The 24,757-nt window shown below is 40.8% G+C and overlaps 1 protein-coding gene across 2 annotated transcripts in view; it reads left to right on the plus strand.

Moving 5' to 3' along the window:
* The window catches only part of ZFC3H1 (zinc finger C3H1-type containing), a 51,241-nt gene extending 44,085 nt beyond the window's left edge, over positions 1-7,156 (plus strand). The window contains exons 28-35 of one of the 2 annotated variants that reach the window (XM_058557624.1): positions 1,526-1,651; positions 1,934-2,038; positions 2,170-2,335; positions 3,426-3,526; positions 5,038-5,139; positions 5,765-5,804; positions 6,058-6,120; positions 6,250-7,156. In XM_058557624.1, the coding sequence (XP_058413607.1) occupies positions 1,526-1,651; positions 1,934-2,038; positions 2,170-2,335; positions 3,426-3,526; positions 5,038-5,139; positions 5,765-5,804; positions 6,058-6,120; positions 6,250-6,387 (841 nt within the window). In that variant the 3' untranslated portion in view covers positions 6,388-7,156. The remainder of the gene's footprint in view (positions 1-1,525; positions 1,652-1,933; positions 2,039-2,169; positions 2,336-3,425; positions 3,527-5,037; positions 5,140-5,764; positions 5,805-6,057; positions 6,121-6,249) is intronic. The other variant, XM_058557625.1, reaches the window with a different exon arrangement.
* The last annotated feature ends 17,601 nt before the right edge of the window (positions 7,157-24,757 follow it).

Consider the following 24,757-nt stretch of genomic DNA (forward strand, 5'->3'; position numbering starts at 1 on the left):
GCCTCCAAAAAATTTTTTCATTGTTTACTAAGTCATCTTGCTGTATTAAATTTTTCATGGGAATAGTCATAATTCGTAAGAGTTACGAGAAAAAGGTATCCTTTGCTTAGTTTATTTAGACAATACTGAAGTTCTTATTTACAGAGTATGCATATCTGTTAATTTAGGAAATATCTTTTGGGTCAAATATTAGAGATTGGCAATAGATAAGATAGTTTTTTGCGTTGTCATACTTAATGGTATAAATTTTTTAAATTTAAAAATATAGATACAGTTTATTAATAAGAGAAGTCAGTTCTCTTAATAGGTTCAAAATATTTTTTAATTTCATGAGGAGAAATTGTAAAGGCAAAATACTTAGAACTGATAATATTTACCTAGAGTTGGCTTCTGTTGTTTCCCTTTCTGTGTAACATTTAGTATAAAGACAGAAAGAGCTAGATGGGGTAATTTCATGTGTTTCAAATCCTATGAAGATCATTGGATAGCCATAAATGTTAGGTGGGGGATTTCATTCACATTACTTAAGTTAGCCTAGGGATAGAGTCTTACATAGATTAGATTTGAAGTCATCTCTTCTTACTTACCTCAGTTTTCAGTTGAGAAAACTGATATCCTTAGAAGTTAAGTGATTAACCCATGGTAGTATGGCTAGTTATGGCCAAGTCAGGATGGTAACCTGACTTCTAGATGTCCCATTTCTTCCTTTTCTTGTGGTTCCTCCCCCCCCAACACAGCCTCTCTAATCCATTAGAAGGTAGTCCCTTGAGATAATTTTTAAATCCAAGATAAACCATTATACTAGATTGTCATTGTTGAAATCAATGTGTTTCCTTTAAAAGCATCATTCTTGAAGACGTTGGTAAGTGTTATACGTGCGGATTCAAATATATTGGGGGGAACCTTGAATTAGTCAAAATCAAATAGATTTCTTTACTGATCAACTTCTTAGAGCCTTTAATATCCTAATATGTGTTGTGACTTTTCAAGAGGGGCTATAATTTCCAGTATTTCCCAATCTTATTTGATCATGGACCTCTTTTTAACAAGTGCCTTATGGGCCAATATGTTATGGAATGCACTTTGATATCATGTCTGAAATTGAACCTATAATGGTACGTGTGTATATGTATGGGAGGGAGAGATTGTTTTCAGCTGTCAAGTTTTGTAACTCTTAAAGGACTTTTTTTTCCCCACAAGTACAGATTTTGTGGGTAAATCTTAGATACTTGTTAGTTTCATTTGTTTTTCTCTGTTTTTAATTAGGTTTAATTAGATGATTATGGTTTAATTTTGAAGATAGAATAAAACATTTATTTTAGGAGAGGAGTTAATCCTGTAAGTATAAAATAATAAATATGTGATGTTTAAGATGTGACCAAAGCAGTATGGTATACATGTGAAAATAAAGTCTCATTACTTTATAAAAACATTTCAAGGAAATTTAAGTTGAAACTGAGGAATTTTTTTTTGTATTAGTATAAGTATTAGTAATCCATGTGTGCATAGGTGTAATTTCAAACAGTATGTTTTCTTTCAGGTATCTCTTAAATATCCCAGGACCTCTTGACATTCCAGCCCATTTATGTAAAGGGAACTTTGACGATGAGATGTTTAACCACCAGGTTCCTTATTTGTGGCTGATTTACTGGTGAGACATTATCTACTGTGGAGAGAAATGTTGTATACTAGGCTTGCGTTTGTTATTACTGAATTATGCTGTGTTAAAACGCTGTGTTAAAATTAACCTGATGTTAAAGTCATTGAAGCAAAATGGGAAGGATGCTAAGGTTTATCCATTATTAAAGAAGAAAGATCAAAAGAAGGATTCCATTGTAATCATATCTGTAATGTTTGAAATACACGTTGTCATTCCTTTACCTCATAGAATTGAGCTCCAGACATACCATGTTTTCCTTCATTTTTTAAACAGCCTTTGTCATCCTCTTCAATCAAGTATTAAAGAGACAGTGGAGGCATATGAGGCAGCATTAGGGGTGGCCATGCGGTCTGATATAGTGCAGAAGATTTGGATGGAGTAAGTTTAGTTCCTCTTAATAAGAGTGGGATTTGGAATAAGGGGGTATGGTGGGGAAAGGGGTGATCAGTTTTCTCCGTGAGAGAATTACTGGCTTAATTATCTAAACCGTGATATTTTTCTTTTGGCAGTTATCTTGTCTTTGCCAATAATAGAGCTGCTGGATCCAGAAACAAAGTCCAGGAATTCAGATGTTTTACTGACTTAGTGAATAGATGTTTGGTTACAGTCCCTGCCCGATACCCCATTCCTTTTAGCAGTGCTGATTACTGGTCCAACTATGAATTTCATAATAGGGTAAGAACTTAAAAACTTTTTGTCTTTAGATATTTGTACAAAAGAAGGGGACTTAAAAAATGACAGCAGAACTCCCGTTTTTATATCAAGAGAGCTTTTCCTAGGACCACTTTCCTAGCATTTACTGTTATTCTTGACCATGATTCCTACTTTTCTCTTCAAAATCTAGGAACAGAGCCCTTTAAGGTTTAGTCAAGATAAAATATGCATATTGATTATGTTATATTTGAGAAAATTTAACATTGAAGCAAAATTGAAGAGATGTTAAGGTTTGCTACATATTAAAGAAGAAACATAAAAAAGATAATTTTAATAATATCTGTAATGTTTTGCTTGAATACTTGGAAATTTTACATGAATGAAAAATTCTGTAACTTCAAAATAATAAGAATAGGCTTACACAGTGTAGTTGCTCTTTTTGTTAATATTTTGTCAAGCAGATATAGCTATACATAGGGCATAAGAAAGCTGAAATCAGGTGCTGTTTAGAATTTTAAGATTAGAATCTAATTAATGATATATTTATAAGGTTATGTTCTTATAGGCAATGAAGCAAAAGTTTTTTTGATTTATTTTCAGAGACCCCTTTCATTCAGTGCAGTGTAGGCTGAAAGCTCCTACTGAGGCTCAGTGTAGACCAAAACATAGATGTGTTTTATTTTCCTTTGTTGGGGTGGTTTTGTTGCTTTGTACTTCTATGCCATTCTTTATCCCAGAATCTCAAACCACTTTATGGACGTTAAGTCATTTACACACGGGCATTCCATGAGCAAGATGTGGCAGGTATTATTAGCCCTATGACTTGCCCAGCTATACAGCAAGTAAAGGTAGACTCAGGAATGAAAACCTGGACTCCTGGCTTCTTGTCAGTGTTCTCAGTCCATGGCTCTCATCGCTAGGCCATATTTCCTAATTCATATTTGGAAAGTCACTAATGTAATTGATGGTAAGATCTGTAAGTCACAGCATTATATGTTGTTATAATTTATACATTCATGTCTTAAAGGCCATGTTGGTTTTCTCATGACAATGCAGAGGTAATTGGATTTCACATTTTGTTGCATTCATTTTTCTCCCTCAACCTTTACAGGTTATTTTCTTTTATTTGAGCTGTGTTCCAAAGACCCAGCATTCCAAAACCTTGGAACAGTTTTGCTCAGTTATGCCAACTAATTCTGGACTTGCACTGAGGTAAGAAAAAATAAAATTCTCTTGGTTATCAGCTCAGTAGTATAGGCTCTTCCTATAAAATTATTCTTGAAAACTTGATAAGAATAGTCTGTTCTGCTATTTCCTCATTATATACTACTTTCATTTCAGAGTTGTTAAGCAGTATATAGCTAGTCATGTAAAAGGCAGCATAAAGATCTGGTCACTTCAGAAAACTGTGCAGGCTATAGGGGAGTATATAATTTAAGTAAAGTTCATCTGCATTCCCTAAGCACATACCACCTGTCCTCAGCACATGTGTTATAAGCAGTTAGCATGTTTTACATAGCAAAGGAGTATTATTTAAGAGTTTTTTAAAGTGTTACAGAGATAGCAGCCAACTATACATGTTTTGGTTACTATGACTTGTTTTCATGTAGGTCAGTTGCTCTCAAATATTAGCATACATCAGAATCTCCTGGGATGCTCCTTTAAAATGCAGAGTTCTGAGCTTGAGTCCTCAAACCACATTTGAGAAACACTTATGTAGGGATTTCATACATTCAATTAGCAGGAGATTTCTGAGCACTTTCTTGTAGTTTCTGTGCTTTGATAGAGTAAACCCATGTTCACCTTCAAGAATTGTGGTTTCTAATTCAAAAAGGTGCCCTGCGTGCTAATGCCTTGGCTAATGCAGTCATCCCACTGCACTACTTGTGTCTCATGTTTCTTGAGTTTGTTTTATGGTCATAAAGTACCTAAAATATTTATCAAATACTCCGGTGTGTTTTAAAGTATTTACATTCTATTTAGCATGTGGGAAAATGGTATAAGAGATTGAAAAATATCAGGCCTGAGGCTGTGACAGAAACAGCCATAGTGTTTTATAATAAAAATTCTTAGTAAGCGTGCTAACCTGCAGAAGCTAATTACAGAAATTTGTATTAACATCACCTTTGGTAAAACATGTGAAACAGAAAATGTGGTATTATTTTGACTCGTTTCTATTATGATGGGCGTTTGGAATATAGGCAGTTTAATTGTTGGTTTTGTTGGTAAAGCTCCACTTCTGTGTTTTGATACGTCTGATTTCCCTGTGGTCATCTTTATCCTTTTTTTCAGAATAGAGAAGTTAATAATTAGTCACTGCACTTACATTTTAGCTCAAAAAAATCCACGATTAAGTATACCCTGTTTAATAAAGAAAGAAAAGTACCAGGAAATTGTGTTACTGTATCAAGTCATGATTTTAGGAAATTTGAGGGAGAGACCATGTGGAGTGTGATTTGAGAGAATGCGTTAATATCCTGAGGAATACATGGGCCGCCTTTTAGATTGTGGAAGATGGCGTGGGTCTTGCCTGGACCTCTTGCTAGTTTGCATGTTCCTGTCCAGGGTTGTTTTGTAAGATGCATTCTACAGATACTTGTTGAATAGCCTTGATGTATTTAACTGACCCAAACTTGTACCTCATCAGACATTCTGCCAGTAGAGCACATTTGGGTTCCCTACACTTGCAGTGCTTTGTTCATTTTGCTGAATGTACTTTACAGGCTGCTTCAACATGAATGGGAAGAGAGCAATGTTCAGATTCTGAAACTCCAAGCCAAGATGTTTACATATAATATCCCAACATGCCTGGCCACCTGGAAAATGTAATGCAACAATCATGTACCTGTTTTTATAGCTATTGCTTTTATTTGTAAGGTTTGCTCCAGACAGGTAATTCTAAAATGACATCTATTTTTTTTCCTGGACAGATCTCTATTCTAATTTAGATTTGTTTTTTGACACTTGCTGAAGTTTTATACCCAGAGTGAGGTGGTGCTCATTAATAATTGCTTCTAAAAGCAAAATGGATAGAGTTCTAATTTTCCTTGAAACAGAACATTTAGATAACAATGCTGTTATCAAACAAACCTGTTATACACATTTTAAGACCATCTCTTTTGAAATGCAGGGTTTTCCCCATTATAGTCTGATGTCTTCTTCCTTTAAAAGGTGTTAGTTCCAGGTATTTTTTACTAGTAATTATGAGTATTTTTATGAACGTTATTTATGTTCAAAATACTGGTCTGCTTTATGCTTGTAAAGTTGATAAAAATTGTTGAATTTTTCTTTTCACTATAGGTTACCCTCCTTGGAAGTTTAGCCTGTTACTTTCAGGAATTTTGTACTCAGATTCCCACAGTCAGTATTCTGCCAGTGGTAGTATCTCATTTTGTTCAAATATATATAAATTTTTCTTTTCCCTTTTCTATATTCCTTTTTTTTTCTTAGAGCCATTGCTGCTGAGATTGTTCTAAAGGGACAAAGAGAGGTAAGTCATGATTGACTATCAGATGGGTCACTTTTTTAAAGCCATTGTGTCCCTTTTGTTGACTTCTCAATTTAAGAGGATTAAAGCATACAAGTTAACATTCTAAGAACTCTAAATGTTTGGAAACTCCAAAACCCAGCATAACCATTTTGTCTTGAATGTTATATTATGAAGTACCATTCAAATAGTTAGGATTCTGAAGGTGTTTTTCATTATGTTTCCTGATGGAATTGTGTGTATATCTATCTTATAGGTCCACCGTTTATATCAGAGAGCCTTACAGAAGTTACCTCTTTGTGCATCACTGTGGAAAGATGTAATGCTTTTTATCTTTTATTTCACCTTGAAGTTTTCCTATAAATTTTCTGCATGTGCCATGTCCATTGATGTGGTGATGCTCAAAGTCTAGCTAAGTCTTACTTCTGTGCTTCCCTGTCTTTTACAGCAACTCTTGTTTGAAGCATCAGAAGGAGGTAAAACTGATAACCTGAGAAAACTAGTTTCCAAGTGCCAAGAGATTGGAGTCAGCCTAAATGAGCTCTTAAATTTAAACAGTTACAAAACAGAAAGCAAGAATCACTGAACACTGGGTGCAGTCAGTTCTAAGTCCTTATAATAATTGCCAAAATTATTTGAATGATCCTTCAAGATTAGGCTGATCCCTGGCTAAGGTCTGTGTAAGGCAGACAAGCATTACTGATCATATCAAGTCCCCTACAATATCCTATCCTCAAAACCGGAAGCAATGAACGTGACCCTCTTCGGTTGGATTAATGAACTTCCTGTTTGGCCTGCTTCTAGGCCCTGCCAGATTCTCATAACATCATGTACGTAAGTATAGTTCCTCAAAGTGACTGACATTTATTTTAATTTTGCTTTGTTTTTGTTTTTATTTTTTACTCTCCCCTTCCTTTATGTTGTGCTGTTCCTGATTCACTTGACACTCTGATGCCTGAGATATTCTTGTTTGGGAGTTAATTTCTAGGGCTGTGTTTACAGTAAAAAGCAGGCAGTCCCTTTTAGTTCTTCCTCTTTAAACCTTTGAGATTCTTCATTTCAGGATTTAAAACTTAAGCAGTCCATCTTAAGGAAAGTGTAACTGCCATGGCCACAAGTCTGCTAGTTGCACTTGAATGCTCTAACAGGGTTGTTTATTGCCCTTTCTACGTTCTGGACTCCTTGCCGAGACTGTTTAACTTGAAGATTAAAGAAACTATTGCAAATGCAGTGCATCAGAACCTAAGAGTGGTCAAATATTATGTGCAATTTTTTTGTAAAGAAATTTTAATTTATAATAAAGTTTAACAGTTTAAAGAACAGTTAATATTTGAACTGCTTTGTATTGAAATACTACTTTGTAGTATTAAAATTGTTTATAAACAAAATATTTTTAATATAAGTTAACTTTTTAAAAAATGTTGCTGTCTTTATTCACTTTTCACACTCTGGTGGAAAAGGGTTGAAGAAAGGGATATGGATATTCACTATAACTATATCAATACTTTCTTATCCTGAATCTGCTTTCTCATAAAACCATTCCAGGGACTTTTTAATGCATGAGAAGATGGGTCTTGATGTGTTTTGAGGACAGTGAACAGATAGGTTTGCACTACCATTAAATTCCTTCTTCTCAAGACCACAATGTTTAGAAAGTCTCTCCCAACTGTAGTTGGAATGATTTGCTTGACGACATGCTGTCTTATGTTGAATATCAGTATGATCAAATATGAAGGAGACCTTACTTTTTGTTTTGTTTTCAGTCTATAGTGGGTTGTTTGCATCTGGTAGAAAAATTGTTAATGTCACACACACTGCCACAAATCTGATCTTACAGCTACAATGCAATCTAATTATTGGAGGCAGAGCACCAGCCCAATGAAATACTAGGCAGATTTATACATCTGTACATTTGTATAACGTCAGTCAAAATAAAACCATGTTTTGAGGCCCTACTATGTGCCTACCAGACAGAGCATATTTGGCTAGTAAGTGCTGTTTGGTCAGCTCAAGAATGGAACTGATTTGTCTATGTCTTGCATTAAACCAAAAAGAGGCTAATTGGTTTTTCTCTAAAACAACAGAAATTTGAGGGGAAGATGGGGTATCCTTCCATCGTATGCATTTAACTGTTTAACCTTGAAAGCTTTTCCTGCTCTGATTATTTGAAAACAGTTGTTAGGTGCTTAGAAAAACGTTTCCAGTCTGTCCTCCCATAGTGTAACAGTTTTGGTGTTAACTGAAGTGTCTCAGTAGATTTTTGGAGACAGTGCTAAGTTTTGAACTTTTGTATATTCTAAAATCTCCCATTTGTTGCATTAACAATTGCATCAGCAGTCGTTTTTGCCTCTGCATTGGTGCATGCAGCTCCCAGGTTCCGCCATGCAGGCCGTACGGAAACAGCTCTGGGAGCTGCCATTCACGTGTTGTGCATAGTCATGCAGGCGGAGGCCCTGGCATATGTTAAGCAGCTATTTCCTTTTTGATCATATTGGTATTTAAAATCATGAAGCTATCTTACAGAAATTATATTGCCTTAAAGATACCCTCTTATGTCACCTTTTTTTCCTGTCTTTTTACAAACTCACTTTAACCTCCACAAAAAAAATAGCAAACCCTGCTTACGAGCGAGGTTGTATGTTCCTGTCATCCTTCCGTATTCAGTTTTACTTGTTTTTTAATGAAGTGCTTTCAACAAGTAATAATTAGAACACTAAACAAAACTTGGGGTTAAAGTTGATATATTATAGTAATATGAATATAAAATTTAACATACTGGATGACAGAAGTCTTTCTTTGGGCAGAGAAATGTCAGAGAGTGAGAAAAGATTAGTTGTTGAGAACTGCAGTCCCTTGCACTCCCCCACTCCCTCCAGAGGGGAAAAAACACAAAAGAGGCATTTTAGGCTGTGGGGTTTTATCTCTGATAAAGGAAGTGGTGTGGCAGATTGTGGTATATTTTTATGTGTTTTTCTTCATTTTAGAGAACAGCCTAATATTTCTATTTGCCTTTTAACGGAAAGTGGACCTTGTAACATTGTTGTCACTGGATTATCTAAGGCGGTTTGCTTTCAATTAAAGGGCATATAAACCTACATCATAAAGCAAGCAGGAATCTCCAGGTGCAACATCTAAGAGCTAAAGGCACTAGGCAGACAAGCAACAGGTCATTAAGACTGACAACAAATGTAGAGGGACTTTATTGAAGATTGTAGTTCAAATATTTATTTTTCAATGTTGTTGAAAAAGTAGGAACATGTGGCTGCAATACAAAGCGGGGCCAATATTCTTGCTTAAAGCTATCACATGTTCACAGATTAGTCATAATTTCCTTAAGTCTGTGTTCATATCTCTGTGTTAACATTAGTCTGAGGAAAGAATGGGGAAATACACTTTTAGTGACCTTTCAGGTTTGGAGATTACGCCTGCACATGTATCGTTGCCCCTCAGTACAAATTAACAGTAATTATCCAGAATATTTTGGAACAAGAGTTGTTCGAGAAAAGGCAGACTTCTAAGGAATATTTTTGATAGTTTCGTTTTTGTCCTTTACGATTTCACAATTGGATCTAATCTTTATCTTTCCAAGCCGTGGTACTACTTAATGTAGGTGGTAAAGCTGAGCTGAAAAAAGGTTTTTTCTTTCTTTTATTTATTTGTTAGGGCTTTATTCCAGAAAGTCCCCTCACTCTCTGCAGGTGTTCTTCAGCCATGTGTTTCCTGCTTCCAGGAGCAGTGAACAGCCACCTGAGGATGTGCTGCCCCACCCTACCATCATTCCCATCTTGCACCACTACTCACATAGCCTTCCTCAAGAATAGTTATGCAGTACTTTTTGAGTACTATTTGATTGAGATATCTGCAATAAATGTGAAAAGAGTTTTTCATTTTTTTCTCTCTGACATCTTTGAGGCAGATAATAGAAAGCTGTATCTGTCTTTCATAGATGGTAGAATGGATATAAAATTTGTCTCCACTTTTCATCTAGTGACCTTCACAAGAGGGACCCCACAACACATTGTCAGGTTCCACGGTGGAGAATCAGGCATTTTTTCATTCCAGAATCAGTTTGAGCTCTGTGCTAGACACTCTCGCTACAAAGATGAATCAAGAGGTCCTTGAGTCTAACAACAGAAGAGCACATGCCAAGGAAGCTTCTCCAAAGGCCATCCAAAGTTGGGTTGGAGGTTGGGGAAGTCTTCCTGGATGGAAGTGAATTATTGGCTAAGTCATAAAATAGGAGGAGGAAAAATTGAGGCCAGTAATACTATTTTCAAAAATCTTGTACTATTTTTCAAGAAATTACAATATTGAATATTGTAGAAAGGTTTGCACATATTTAGAAACCTGTGCATTTTTTAAAACTTCATAAAAAGCTTCTTTGGCTTTGTGCTAATTCATTCACAACTGACAATTTGTTAGACATGATGACAGGTAAGACATGTTAAACTCCACAGCAGCCGCATCTGTCCAGAGGAGAGACCTCTTGGGGCACCTTGTGCTTTGAAATCCACATGAGCGTGACTGACTAGGAGTCAAATCTTGTCAGGCCCGATTTAAACAGCCTTGATGTGGAGAGTCTGATTGGAATTACAACTGCTGCTACTAGTTTTATTTTTTCTCTTTTCCCTAACTTCTTGGGTAATGCATGAATAAAATGCTACTGTCAGCATTTACTAGCATCTACAACTTGCAGAGCCCTCTTTCAGTTCCAGTCAAGGCTCCAGTTATACTCCATTACTCTCTTGAAGAGTCGTGGTTATTTTTCTCTCATGGGGAAGAACTACTTGGAGATGGCCCAGTCTGCGGTGCTTTAAACTGATTTTTCCAAGTGACATATGTTAGCCCAATGCCAGAAATGTTTAAATCAACATGGAACTCAGTAATGCCAGGAATAGTTCAGTTGGGGAGCAAAAACTTGCATGAGCTTGGAAGGAATATGTGCTTCATCAAGAAAGCAGAAGATCCACAATATCTGAGACCAGTTCAGTTGGTCTTAAGTGATATGACTTTGTGGTGCTAGCGGGTCTGAATTTTTTCTTCCAGTTTACAACTTATTGCGTAGAAGACAGTGAATGGAATGTTAAGAATATGTGTCAGTTGTATCACAAACACCATAGAATAACGAATATTTTATGCGAGACTGTTTAATATCCAAAATATAAACGAATATGACTCTTCAAAGGCCATCTTCTATGAATTAAGTAAAACCCTAAATCTAAACATGAAAACTATTTGCACAGCTGTTCTAAAAGAGAATATACTGCATTTGTCTTTTACTTGGTAATTTGAAAGCTCCAAGATTGATTATCAACTCAGCCAAAATCCAAGGTGGGTTTACAATATTTTTTGGTTGATCAAGAAAATCTTGCAAATATTCCTACTTAATGATGTAAGCCCTATGAAAGAGAATGATAGCCAACAGCCTAAGGGAGCTGAACCAATTAGGAAAAGTGGTGGAAGAGGGTGAGCTGTTTGCATTAATGAAGATAATCGAGGCATCTGCTGCCAAGGCCAAAACAAACACTCAGCTGGCACGTTGTGCAGCCAAAATTGTGAGACCGCCTGTGGATAGATTTGGCACTTGATGCTGGTTGAAATGGAGCTAGAGAGAAATAGTTTAAGGAAATAGAGGCGTGTGAACCAAGGCGACTAATAAAAAAGCACATATCTAAAAGATCTGGATATTGGATTTAGCTCCACCACTAACTGGCTGTGTAATCATGACAGGCCATTTCATTGCTCCTTATCTGTTTCCACATCTACAAAATGCGGAAATATGTGTACTTACCTCAGGGGTGTTGAGAGATCATATGTGTTGAGAGATCATATAATAGAAATTATCTTTAAAACATAAGAGTAATATTTTGAGTTTGGGATAATTTTCTAAAATTTTGAGGGCAAAGAGATGTTACAAAATAACAGTTTGCTTTTTTTTTGGACATACTGCATTACCATCACTTGGAGCATCTGACCCTACCAATGCTCACAAGTGAAGTAGTTGCTGTCTCTGAGTAAGAAACACGAGACAATACTGCCGTCCAAATTCAGTGGCTCCTTCCTGGTGTTATTGCCCAAAATAACAGATGGTCTTAACTTTAGCGGAAGTCAGAAGGGATCAATATGAAGATCCTGTCTGCTCCTATTTTCAGTTCTGAGGATTCTTAGCATGTTAGCTGGGCTCTTTTTGTGGTGTAGTGGAGGATAAAGACAACCTAATTCAGGACTCAGTTTTCAATTTTTGATGGGTCTAGAAAGAGGCATTCATTGCTAATATAAGTGCAGAGAGTAGCCTATAACCCAAGCCACTTCCCACACTTTTTATTGGAGTTTCCTATGAAGGGCATGGCAGTATTGACCAATTTAAGCTTGCTTATTCTTGCGGGCAGAAGTAATAAAATGACCTAATTCGGCAAGAAAACTTGCATAAAATTTGCACAATCTCCAAGCTGGAAGACAGCCCTCCAGGAGCATATTTTCAAGCGAAGGGAATTGCCTTTTTCCTTTTTAACTATGGTCTTACTTTTTACTATAATGAGGCCAAACCTGGCAGAATCTCTAGTCCGATGGTGGAAAGAGATAAAAATCACAGAATGTAGAGCAGAGGTAATTGGTAGCATTCCCTTTTGGTGGTTGATTAACACGGTGCTAAATAGAAGCGATGTGATCTAGTGAGGAAAAAAGTATGAGTCAGAATAGCCCAGAGTCAAATCCAGGGCTCTCAGTATGTTGCAGATGAGCCTTCTGTTAGGACAGTGGCTTAAACAAGATAGAAGCTTTTCTCTTAAGTAAAAATCCAAGTAGGTGCACCAGGGCTGAGGGGTGGCCACTCTTGGTGACAGACCAGGGCAGCTTCTATCTTGTTGCTCTGTCCTGTGTGACCTCCATTCCCAAGAGGGCTGCCATGTATGGTTCCGCTGGCCATGTCTTGCACGTAGACAAAAAGTTGAAATAGTAGGGGCTGAAATTAAGCCCATGATCGGCTTATCAAGCATTGTAGGAAACTGGTTGAGTCGACCTGGAGGAAGGGCTGGCCTTTTTCTAATTGACACAAAGGGACCGCCTGGACCCCAAGTTCTATGGGAGGGTGGGCCTTTTTCTAAATTGCACAGCAGCGCTCTGAGTGGTGGGCCTGATGAGTCAAAATGGCTTTTCCAGTCCTGGACCTTTTGTTCATATTCCATTTAGCAGGAAGGAAAAACAAGGACAAATCTCTCTCAAGGGTTCTTCCCAGGAGCTGAACATAAGCACATCTGCTTTTGTTCCTTTGTTCAGAACACAGACACTTGGCCCTGCAGGGGAGGCTGGCAAATGTAGGCTTTATTTTGGGTGGCTCTGTGGACAGCAAAAATTCAAGGATGAAAGACAGAATATGTATTTGGGGACAGCTTAACATCTCTGTCACACCACCATCAAAGAGTAAAAAGACCACAGTGTGAAGTGAGTGGTTTGAACCCAGCTTGTTCTAATCTCTGAAAAAACTTGTTAATGGTGAACCACTAAAATCCCTCCCAGTTCTATAATTCTACTCTATAAATCTTATAGTTTGGAATAGGAAAGCAGCACATTTCCCAGACTTAGCTGGTTGGCACAAGTTCAGGGATGGGCATTTAATAACAACTAACACTTCCTCTCCATCAGATACTGTTCTAAGTGCTTGACATTTATTATTTAAATTCTCACAACAACCCTATGAGATATCATTGTAATCCCCATTTTACAGATGATAAACTCAATCATTAGAGGTTAAATAACTAAGTCAGAAAGACAGTGACAAACCCGGGAAGATGACTCCGAGTGCACGCCCTTAACTGGCAACCTGGAATTAAGTTGGTCCACTGAGAAGCAATCCTGGGGCCTTTGAAGGAATTGCTGAGAAAGAGGCTTCTTTTTGTTACTGAACTAGTAGCATGTAAGCCTGGGACTGTGGTAGCTGCCTCCCCACAGCAATGAGAGCGCGCTGCGAGTGAGGCCCAGAGGAGAGCAGAGCTGGGAAGTGGGAAGAGAGATTTGTGGTGGCAGCAGGATTCACCATGTCCGAAACCAGATACCCCTGGATTTTCAAGTATTTTTAAATTTTCATTATCATCAACTACCTCCCCCCATCACCTTTTTAAAAGGGAGCTTCTGAGGTTCAGTAGAGGTTCTTGTCCTCTGTCAACACAATAGGTTAACCAAATTCAGCTCAACATTTGTGGACCTCTGCCTGAAGAACGTTAAGTGGCGCCCCTGATTAAGACACTGAGGACAGGGGCCGGCCCTGTGGCTTAACTGTTACGTGCACTCGCTCCGCTACTGGCGGCCCCGGTTCGGATCCCGGGGGTGCACCGACACACTGCTTCTCCAGCCATGCTGAGGCCGCGTCCCATGTATAGCAACTAGAAGAATGTGCAACTATGACATACAACTATCTACTGGGGCTTTGGGGAAAAAAAGGAGGAGGATTGGCAATAGATGTTAGCTCAGAGCCGGTCTTCCTCAGCAAAAAGAGGAGGATTAGCATAGCTGTTAGCTCAGGGCTGATCTTCCTCACACACACACACACAAAAAGACACTGAGGACAGAAAATAAGAGTGAGTTCCTACAGCTACACGAATTGAGTGACTTAAGTAGTAACTTTATGTTGAAATTGAGGAGTATGGAAGAACGGATGATGAGAGAGTTGCATGTTTAGATCTGTAGTGGGGGCCAAGAAGAGAAGACTGAAGCTTCAGAGAGGAAAGGATGGCAATAGTGCTTAAGAGCCCTTTCCCTTGGATTCAATGCACAAGAGATGACCTTGGGGAAAGTTCACTTCCCTCCCATGAGCCAACTTTCTTCATTTGTAAGATGAGATTAATACTCGTATTCGTCTCACTTGGAGTTGTGAGGATAATAAGATCATGCAGGTTAAGGGCTTAGAACAGTGCCTGGAACACAAAATCCTCAATAGCATTACAGAAGCAGTTTGAGGGAAGAAGCCTCAGAAATGTGGGCTAGGGCAGCATTCCAGTATAACAAGAGAAGGCTTGTGGTGGTGGGATCTAATTACTTGATAAAATGTCTTGAGAGTAAGGAAGACCTGAAGAACAAGTTGGGACAAAGAAATGGAATTAAGTGAGTTATATATATTATTAATATCAGGTTAGTTTGGACCTATATTTATTTGGCAAAATAAAGTTCTAATGAAGGTTTGGAAGCAAAATGGTGCTGATGGATGAGGATGGTGCTTGCAAAGCGATGAAAAGAAAGTATGGCTTTACCAATTGAAGATTACCTAGTGTGGGGAATGTCTTAAAGAGATTGCAATGATCTAGGCCTTTGCTCCTCAGTGTGGTTCTAGATCTACAGCATCAGGAACGTTGGGGAGCTTGTCAGAAGTGCAGAATCTCAGGCTCCAGCCCAGACCTAGTGAATTTGCATCTGTATTTTAATAAGATCCCTGGGTGATTTTATGCACATTAAAATTTGAGAAACACTGCGCTAGGCTAGAGAGAAATGCATGGATTTTCATTGTTTAAAATACAAAACAAGAAATGCGGTCCCAAATCAGTGGGGCATCTATTTAAATACCTGGGATAGAGTGGCTACAAATCGCAGAGTTTTCCTCAGACTCTGTCTCGTTACAAGGTGTGTGTCCACTGGGTTTCAGAAATGCAGCCCTAAACACTGATCTGTATCCTTCTCATCAATGCTCTGTACTCTTAAAAGTGATGCTAAGGCATAATTCTGGCTCCTCAAGTTTTAAATCTTTAGATACTCTTTAAATTTAAATGAATGATAACTCGTTATTTATTCACAGGAGGGTTGTGTTAGTTATGTAGTGCTGTGTAACAAATTACCCCAAAACTAAGCAGCATAAAGCAACAAACCATTCTATTGCAGTCTCTGTGGGTCAGGAATCCAGCAGTGGCTTAGCTGGGTGGTTTGGCTCAGGCTCTCTGATGAAGACAAAGTTGTGTCAAGCTGTTGGCTGAGGCTGCAGCCAGTCACCTGAGGCTTAACTAGGGCTGAAGGATCTGCTTCCCAGCTTGCTTACATAGTTGTTTGCAGGCCACAGTTTCTCACCACATATCTGTCTCTATAGACTGCCCAAGTGGCTTCACTGCATGGCAGCTGGTGAGTGAGCCAGGGGAGAGAGACAGAGACAGAGAGACAGAGGACACCAAAAATGGAAGTTGCAGCCTTTTATAACCTGATGTTGGGAATGACATACTATCACTTCTGCCATCTACTGTTGGGCACACAGACCAACCTCGGTACCATACCGTATGGGAGGGGATTACATGGGGTGCGAATCAGTGGGTAGAGATCGTTGAGGGGCCATCTTGGGGCCTGGCTCCTATGATGGTGGAGGAAGCTCTTTCCTCTGAGCCACAAAACTCATCAGTAGCTCCAGGTGCAGCGTGTACAGCTGGGAGCCTCTTCAGTCTCCATGGAGAGGAGGGAGCCGAATGAATGACTTGCAGATCTCACACTATGTCTAAACTACTTCAAGAACTACTGATCCAAGCAGAAATGAATTTTAGTCCTAATTGGATGGAGAAAAGAGGGGCATATGGCAGCAAAGAACATCCATTCAGTTGAGACTGCCTTTATATTTCAAAAAATCTGGATGCAGAGCAGTCCCAGCAGTTCTTTAATTCCTGATTGTATCAAAAAGGGGGAAGGATGTTTTACTTGAAAATAGTCAAACCGACTCCTCCAAATAGGCCATACCTGCCGGGTATACTGACCTTCCCACATCAAAGGTTGGCCTTTTTGATCTAGAGCCAAACAAGCAATGAATGATGAGTATAACCAAATGCTGGGAAAACATTCACAACTCCTCTTATCAACAGGCCTGCAGATAGTGAAATAAGCTTCCATCACTTTGCTACCATTTCCCTTTGAAATGAGACTCCATCCTTCTGCTTCAGGTGATGCCACCTGCTTCTTAATTAGCTCTGAGCATCTTTATGCAATCTCCCATGCTGAACCAGGCATGTGACCAACCCAACCCACTTTATGTCCTATTGTCCATAAACTATTAAAATTGAAAAAAATTATAGAGAAGAGCTGTTGTTGTCCACCCCCACTGAATTTTGGCTGGGAGAGATACCTCCAGTCATATGTGAAAAATATTTAAACTTTCTTCCTCAGTACTCTGAATAGTCCAGAGATTGTAGCAGGCAAAATCAGCTACAGAATCTTTTTCTAATTATTATAACAAAGCAACATATCAAGCATTCTCATTTTTCCATTGGAAAATAAAGTTATGTTAATCAGAAACCAGACATTCGGTCTACTTTAGATCAAAGACCTCTCCATACCCCAGAGGGCCAATTCTGCTCTTGTTAAGACAAAAGCCTTGGGTAAAAAGTACAAGGATTTTTTTTTCTTTTTTGTGGGCCACTTCCTTATTGTTGCTTCCAATAAACCTCTCAGTGGTTAGCAAGTTTTGACCAAAATGTCAAGCAAGATCTTTTTCTACTGTGGAATGAAGGTTTAAAATTTGAGGAATTAATCAGGTAAGTATCAGCCATACATGAACTGCAGATCCCTCCAAAGAAAATAAAACCTTGCCTGTAATTATTGTATCTTCATGCTCCATTTTACTCTCAGTGTTTACAGTTAATTTGACAACAACTTGTTGACAGATGTAGTTTACTATGGATATTTTATCAACTATTAAGGGTTAGAGTTGGGATTTGAACTCAGACCACCTGGCTTCAGAATCTGAGTGCTCACTTGCTGTGTTCTATTTTTCCTCAAAGTAACTGCTGGATGCATGTTACTAAAAAATTGAATTAATCTACATGTGTGGTGCACAAATTCTTTATAGACAAACATAAACAATGGGTGCAGATGTTTACAGAGTCCTATAAATATTTCTTCTAGGCAGTGCTTTCGTCAACATTTTCACTCATTTTTTTTTAAATTTGAAATAAATTTTCTCCTGTCTTCCTGCACGACTCCCCTATTCTCTACATTCAGGATAGCACTGTTCTTTTTCTGTTGTCTCCTCTTCTCCCTCGCCCCAGGAGTGATAGCTCAGTTCCCCTGAGACCTAGCTCCTGTGGGCAGGAGAGTGCAGTGGTTCTCAAACTCAAGCCTGCGTTCGAATCACCTTTGCTGGGATCCACCAGAGTTTCTGATTCAGCAGGCCTGGAGTGAGGCCTGAGAATGTGAATTTCTAACAAATTCACAAAGGGACCACACTTTGAAAATCACTAATGTAGCTGTTCAAAGAAATGCCTCTGAGACCCAGCTTCACTGTTTATCAGGCAAGTGATCAAACTTTTGTTTGGTCAAATCTTTGTGTCACAGCTTCCTCATCTACAAAGTGGGGATGATAACGGGACCCATCTCACAGGCTTGTCTCCTAATCAAATGAGATATTGTACAGCAAAGCACCTACCACTGCGTGGCGTGGTCAACCTCCAAAAAGGTTATTATTAGGAGTTGGCTTTTCCAGTCATGCATCCACTTAAAATTTATTTAACAGTAAAATAATAGCTATCTGCAATATAAAAGGTATTCCTCATTCTTGACACTTCCTTCTCATTAGAGGAAACTCCATTACTGTCACTCTCCTGGCCTCTTGGCCCGCTCACTGACTTCCCAGGGAAGTGGGAGTGATAGATCTCGTTGGTGAGTTTGGGAGAGGCATCTGGGCTGCATGGGTAACCCCTTCCTCTCTTTTTTAAAATTTGGACTTAGGCTGTCCACAGGAACCATCAGTTCTGCTGCTCCATGGAGTGACTATAGAGAGCCTGCTGGTCATCTGGTGCTCCCTGGGTCTGGAAAAAGAATATGGCTAACTCTGGAAAGCTCACTTGCTGAGATATTTAAGCCACATTCTGCAATAAGTTTATTATTAGAAAATGTGACAGATTGATCCATATCTGCCTTATTTGTTCTTATTTCTCACTTCTTTAGAACTCAGGCTGAGAGAAAGGATGCTTTTTATTGGAACCTTTCAAGTCCACTATGAGTTTTGAGCCTTCAGCTTTGTAGTATTTTGACCTTGGCAGAGTACTGAGGTTTATAGAGGCTGTGTCCACAGCTAAGTGTTTTTATGCAGACTGCACTGGAGCATTTGAAAGCCAAGAAAAGACCAGGTCTTTGGAGAACATGGCATCACAGACCCTTCTGGAGATCAGATCTGTCCCCAGTGGTCCCAGGAACCTGTGGACCTATCTCCAGGAGCTGTGGTCACTGCAGGGGGCAGCTTTGCCAAGGTGGAAATAAAACTGCCCAGATACACAGCAGACATCCTCTCCTGAGGGGACAGCCACACTCTGGTGGAGCACAGCCCTACTGGTTAAGCCTAAAGGACTGGGTTAAAAGAAGAAAACACAGTGAAGGCTGAGGGGGAATCCTATTTCCCCTCCTAATGTTTCCTCCCACATGGAGGGAGCTCCTGGCAGCATTCCATCCCCTCACTGGCTGTTCCTGTTGGGAGGATGAGTGACCCAGCTTAGTAGAATTTAGAACAGTCTTTCTTCCCTCTGTTAGTGCCCTCAAGAAGGTTACATTTGGTTCTGTTCTTCCGTGCTGTTATTTCACAGAAACTCACGCCTATGTGGGGAGGTCTGTGGTGGTCCAGCATTCTCTGTGACTCAGTGGACAAGTTTGCCTAATTCTCAGGTTAAGTATTAGGAAGGCTACTTGCCTGCGGATGAAAGCCCTGTTGTCTTTTATCAGCTTTATCAATAATGAAAGTGATGTTTGACTGCCAGCTGCCTTACTGTTTGTCCAGGTTTTCAACTGGTTCAGAATGAAGACAGGGAACAGATGTTCTATTTATTGGGCCTTCCCAAACTCTAGACAATAGCTAAACATGTATTGAGCACTTATGAAGTACTAAACACTTTGCACATGAACAATTCCTCAAGGTAAGCTATGAGGTGGGTGCTATTTTATTCCCATTTTATAGATGAGGAAATGGCTGTTTAGAGGAATTAAGGAACATGCCCATGGTCTGTTAAAGAGTGGTCTATTAACCTCAACAAAAAGCCCTTCAAACTAGCTCAAAGAAAAAAGGAGGTTAATTAAGAGGATACAATAAGCAACTTCATGGACATCTAAGAACACGATGAAAAGCATGATTCACCACCCAAGGAATGGAACTTTCTAGAAAGTTCATCTTTCATGGGGCTCCTGGCCACCTCTTCTATTCCTATCTGCTTGCTACACCAGTCTTTTGTTTTTCTCTGCAGAGTGGTTTTTTTCTGCTTCCCCAAACTTAAACTTACTCATAATTTTGACTTCTCATGGTGTCAATGCAAGCCAAAATTCTGTTTGATCTTTCAGTTCAAGCATCCATCCCATCGTCATCTGACTTAGACTCTCTTAGTGTCCTAATACCAAATTCTTTGGAAAGAGTATCTGATTGATCTGGCTTGAGAATTGATCTGGCTTGATCTTCAATGAGAATTTGATAGGGGTTGTGGCTGGGAAGCAATTGCAAATATGGGGCACACATGAGCTGGACAAGTACCTCCAATCTGTCTCCCTTAGTAAGGAAAATCAAAATTAGTCACATGTACAGAATAGGCCAATCAAGAGCCCCAGACTCTTCTTTTTAGAAGATCTTTTATTCTTGCCGGTGATTGCCTGCAGAGGGAGGTGGCCCTGGCTTGTTCCTTAAGCAAAAATGGTCAGGGTTTTTACCATGTGACCCTGATTTCCTCTATCACCACCATGACTAATTGGCTCAGAAGAGGTCATGTGACCAGAGGCAGCCTATCCATCAGCTGGGCAGTGACCTCTGAAATGGCCTAGCCTCCAAAGCTCTGCCCCACAGGATCAACAGTGACCAATCAAATTCTTCCCCTTCTAGAGGAGGAGGGGAAGATACAGAGTGAGGCAAGGCAATGATAGTAAGTGAAGGTCCTAAAGTGAAACCTTGTGGGGGGTGGGGTTCCCTTGGGGCGACAGTGGGCTGAAATCATGAATAATCCCAAGTTATAAATAAACAAAGCTATGCCTTACAGAAAAGTTACAGAATAGAAATGGTCAATTGGTAGTGACAGAAGTGGCTGAAGCAAAGACAAAGAAAAACTGGGTCATTGTAATGGTGAGAGATCCATAAATTTAAGGGGTAACAAGAAAGTTCCATTGCTAGAGCGAGTTGAAGCCTCCAGTTCTCCAACACTTTGCTGAGGTCCTGAGGCCCAGGCTTATTGTCCCCGTGTCCCCATGAGACTCCTGCCACATGTGTCCTCTCAGTCACCCTCCACTGTCCTTCGTGACATGATTAAAAGAGCCTAGCTAACCAGTGACTGAATGTGTCACCTCAGTATTCTAATATGTACAGCCTGGGATCAAATACAGGGGGAAGGAAGAAGAAAGGCAAAAAGTGGAGTGAAAGACACATGTATAAGGACTTGAAACAGCTACAGAGGAAATTTGCTATGTGGCATGTCAACTTGGTTGTCCATGCTCTTTGGCTGGTACATCCTGTGACTTTGTGCTGTGACTCCAGCTTCCTTGGCCTTTACCTGCCCCTCTCACTACCTGGAAAGAGACAGCAGCAGAAAGAACAGACTTCAAACCTTAGCGAGTTTATATTGTTTCATCAGTAGTTTGAGGGAAGAATTAGAGTCAAGAGCTGGAGAAACCAAGAGACTTGCTTGGTATTCCACAGCAGGTCTCTAAGAAGGGGCTTGAAGTCCCAAGTCTTAATCCTTCATCATCACTGCACAGACTGACCAAACGCCTATCACTCACGACCACAGTTATGTGCTCCACTTTTCAGGGTATTGATTTAAGATCTCACCGCCTTCCCCAGCAATTTCCTAAATCTCTAAAATTCCTTCTATAATTCTGACACCAATTCTGATGTGTGGGGTTCTTTCCCCACACCAACAATTTCCCCCTCTGTTCAGATGCCAATTGCAAGTCCCAGGTTGTTACCTGTGCTTCTGACAAATTGGCTATAGATGGGATGTTCCAAAGACACCCCTCCTTGGGTTTGATTAATTTGCTAGAGTGGCTTACAGAACTCAGAGAAACATTTTACTTACTAGATTACCAGTTTATTACAAAAGGAACAGCCAGATGGAAGAGATGCATAGGGCAAGGTGAGGGGAAAGTATGCACAGTTTCCATGCGCTCTCAGAGGGCACCACTCTCCCCAAATCTCCATGTGTTCACCAACTCAGAAGCTCTCCAAACTCCATCCTTTTGGGTTTTTATGGAGGCTTTGTTACCGCCCGGGGAGGCGGGGGGGTCGTTTGCCCACCACAAGACACGCCAACAGTCAAGAGGCAAGGAGGTAGGAGAGAAAGGATTTTATTACAGCTTGCTAGCAAGGGGGAAGATGGCCCACTAATGTCCGAAAGAACCATCTTATAGAACAAAGACCACAGGCCAGTTATACAGGGGGCTGGTCTCCAGATGGGGGAGGCAGCTGGTCTTAGTTCCTGATAGTCTTTTGTTTTACTTGCTATTCATCAGAGACCGGCGCAATGCCCTATACTCCCAGTCTTTCAGTTGTCATTGATGATGGCTATCAGCATAGACTGTCTGCCCAGGAGTCACCACATTCCTAAGGATCACAAAAGAACAAAGTTATCAATTTATAGTAGCTGGGAGGGGCCGTAAAATCCACAGAGCATGTCTGGGTTAGTTAATCAGATGTCATTCAAAGTTGCACTATGGTTTCTTTTCCACAATGTGGCTTCCCTTACGTCAACCTTGTGTTGAGCTGGTATCAGCTTCATCACATCAGCATGATTGATTAAATCATTGGCCATTGATGATTGAACTCAATCTCCAGCCCCTCTCCCCTCCCAAGATGTCAGGAGGTTGGAGGGTGGGGACTGAAAGTTCCAACCTTCTAATCACAGGGTCGGGTCCCCTGGCAAGCAGCCTCCATCTTTAGGTGACCTGGGGGCTTCCCAAAAGTCACCTCATTAACAACAAAAGACACCTTACTGCCTCTCTCACTTAGGAAATTCCAAGGGTTTTAGGAGCTCTGTGCCTAGAACAGGGACCAAGACAAAAAATGTGTTTCTTATTATAAATCACAGTATCACACCTTCCAAGAAGACTAACACAAGAATTCATCTGGAACACTGAAAGCCATTATTTGGTCTAGCTTCTCACTCAATGTGGTGGACTTTCTTTGGTATCCAACACATATAGTGACTGAACCTTGCTTAGATTAAGCCCAACTCTGTCTCCTTAATTATTCACCAATTGGTTCTTCTCTGAAAGAGTAACTTGTGCCATTAAATAAAACCCAAGTTTTAATCCTGGCTCCTCATCTTTGACCTTGGGGAGTAACTTTTCACTCTGACTCTGTTTCTTCATTTGCAAAGTCAGGTCCTGCTTTGCTTACATCACAGGGTTGTCGGGAAAGGGGAAGAAGACAGTAACCATTTACTAGACGTCTACCACGTGCCAGGTGCTGTGATGAACACCGTATACACGCCGAGCTATTAACACTCCCCACCCTGTCACCATACACGTCCCCGCCGGGCCGACACGTACTCCTGACAGAGAACCTGAGCTTCGCCCACACCTGACACCTTCCTTCCGCCTGAGAGACACCGCCACTGCACACCGCTCCACCCGCCCCCCGCCCCCCGCCCCCTGCCGGGAGCCGCGCCTGCGCAGAGGGGCGCGAGCGACCGGAAGTTGCCTCTGCTGCTTCGCACGCGGTCTCCCCCTGCGGCCTTGCTAGACGCTCTTGGTGCCGTGTGCAAAGGAGTACGGAGGACTGCGCATGCACCCACTGTCCCCGGAACTCGCCCTTTTCCCGGAGCCCTGAGGACGCCACGGCACCTTGCCCTTTAGCAGTTCCCCATTTCCCTGTCTTTGGCGGGTGCTCCAGGGCACGAGCTCTCGTCTCCATTCCTTGATCCGGAATGAAGCTTCTGCTCTGCTGGTGCCCGCTCGTTCTCTGGGCACGAGCGGCTCCGGCGAAGGACCCAGTGCGGGTCCGCGGCCCCTTGAGGCTCGGTGACAGTCCTGAGAGGCTGGCGATGTGATTCCCGTTGTACCGAGGAGAAGGCTGAGGCTGAGCCACACTGAGCACCCTCCCAGGTAGCCAGAGACCGAGGACCGGAGGCAGGCTCGGGGCTCAGCCGTCCCCGCTGGCCGCTGTGCGCTGGGCCCGAGAAAGCACGCCGTGCAGCCGGTTATCCGCACACGTCGCGTGTCGCGGTAGCCTCCTCTCGTCCAGGGGAAGCACTCTCAGTCCCTCCGAGTGTCCTCTGATGAGCTGTCATTTCCCCACATGGGAGTCACTGTCCTCACGGAGGAGCGCGTTCTCACCCTCCACGTGGGATGCAGGAACCAGAGCAGGAGTCGCGTCCTGGCGTGCAGGGAGGGAAAGCCCGGACGCCACTCGGCTCTCCAGCCGTCAGACGTGTTTGCTAAGTTTCTGAATACAGATGAGCTAAAGCTTTGTTGTCACCCTACCCACTGGCTTCAATGGTCAGACATGCTGGAACTGGTGCTGATGTCACCCAGGGAAGTCTCCAAAACTTTGTCCGTGTCTAATGCTTTGGAGTTTTTTGTTGTTGTTGTTTTTGTTGGGGTCATAATAGTTAATAATATTGTGAAATATTAGTTGTACATTATTGTTTGTCAGTCACCATATAAATGAGGCCCTTCACCCCTTGTGCCCACCCCCCAATCTACTTCCCCCTGGTAACCACCAAACTGTTCTCTCTGGCCATGTGTTAGTTTATATTCCACATATGAGTGAAATCATGTGGTGGTTGTCTTTCTCTGTCTGGCTTATTTCGCTTAACATAATATCCTCCAGGTCCATCCCTGTAGTTGCAAATAGGACGATTTTGTCTTTTATATGGCTGACTAGTATTCCACTGTATATAGATACCACAACTTCTTTATCCCATCATCAGTCAGTGGACACCTGGGTTGCTTCCACTTCCCGACTATAGTGAATAATGCTGCAATGAACATAGGGGTGCATAAGTCTCTTTGGATTGGTGATTTCAAGTTCTTTGGATAAA

The sequence above is a fragment of the Diceros bicornis genome, chromosome 17 (genome assembly GCF_020826845.1).
Source record: "Diceros bicornis minor isolate mBicDic1 chromosome 17, mDicBic1.mat.cur, whole genome shotgun sequence".
NCBI classification, from domain to species: domain Eukaryota; kingdom Metazoa; phylum Chordata; class Mammalia; order Perissodactyla; family Rhinocerotidae; genus Diceros; species Diceros bicornis.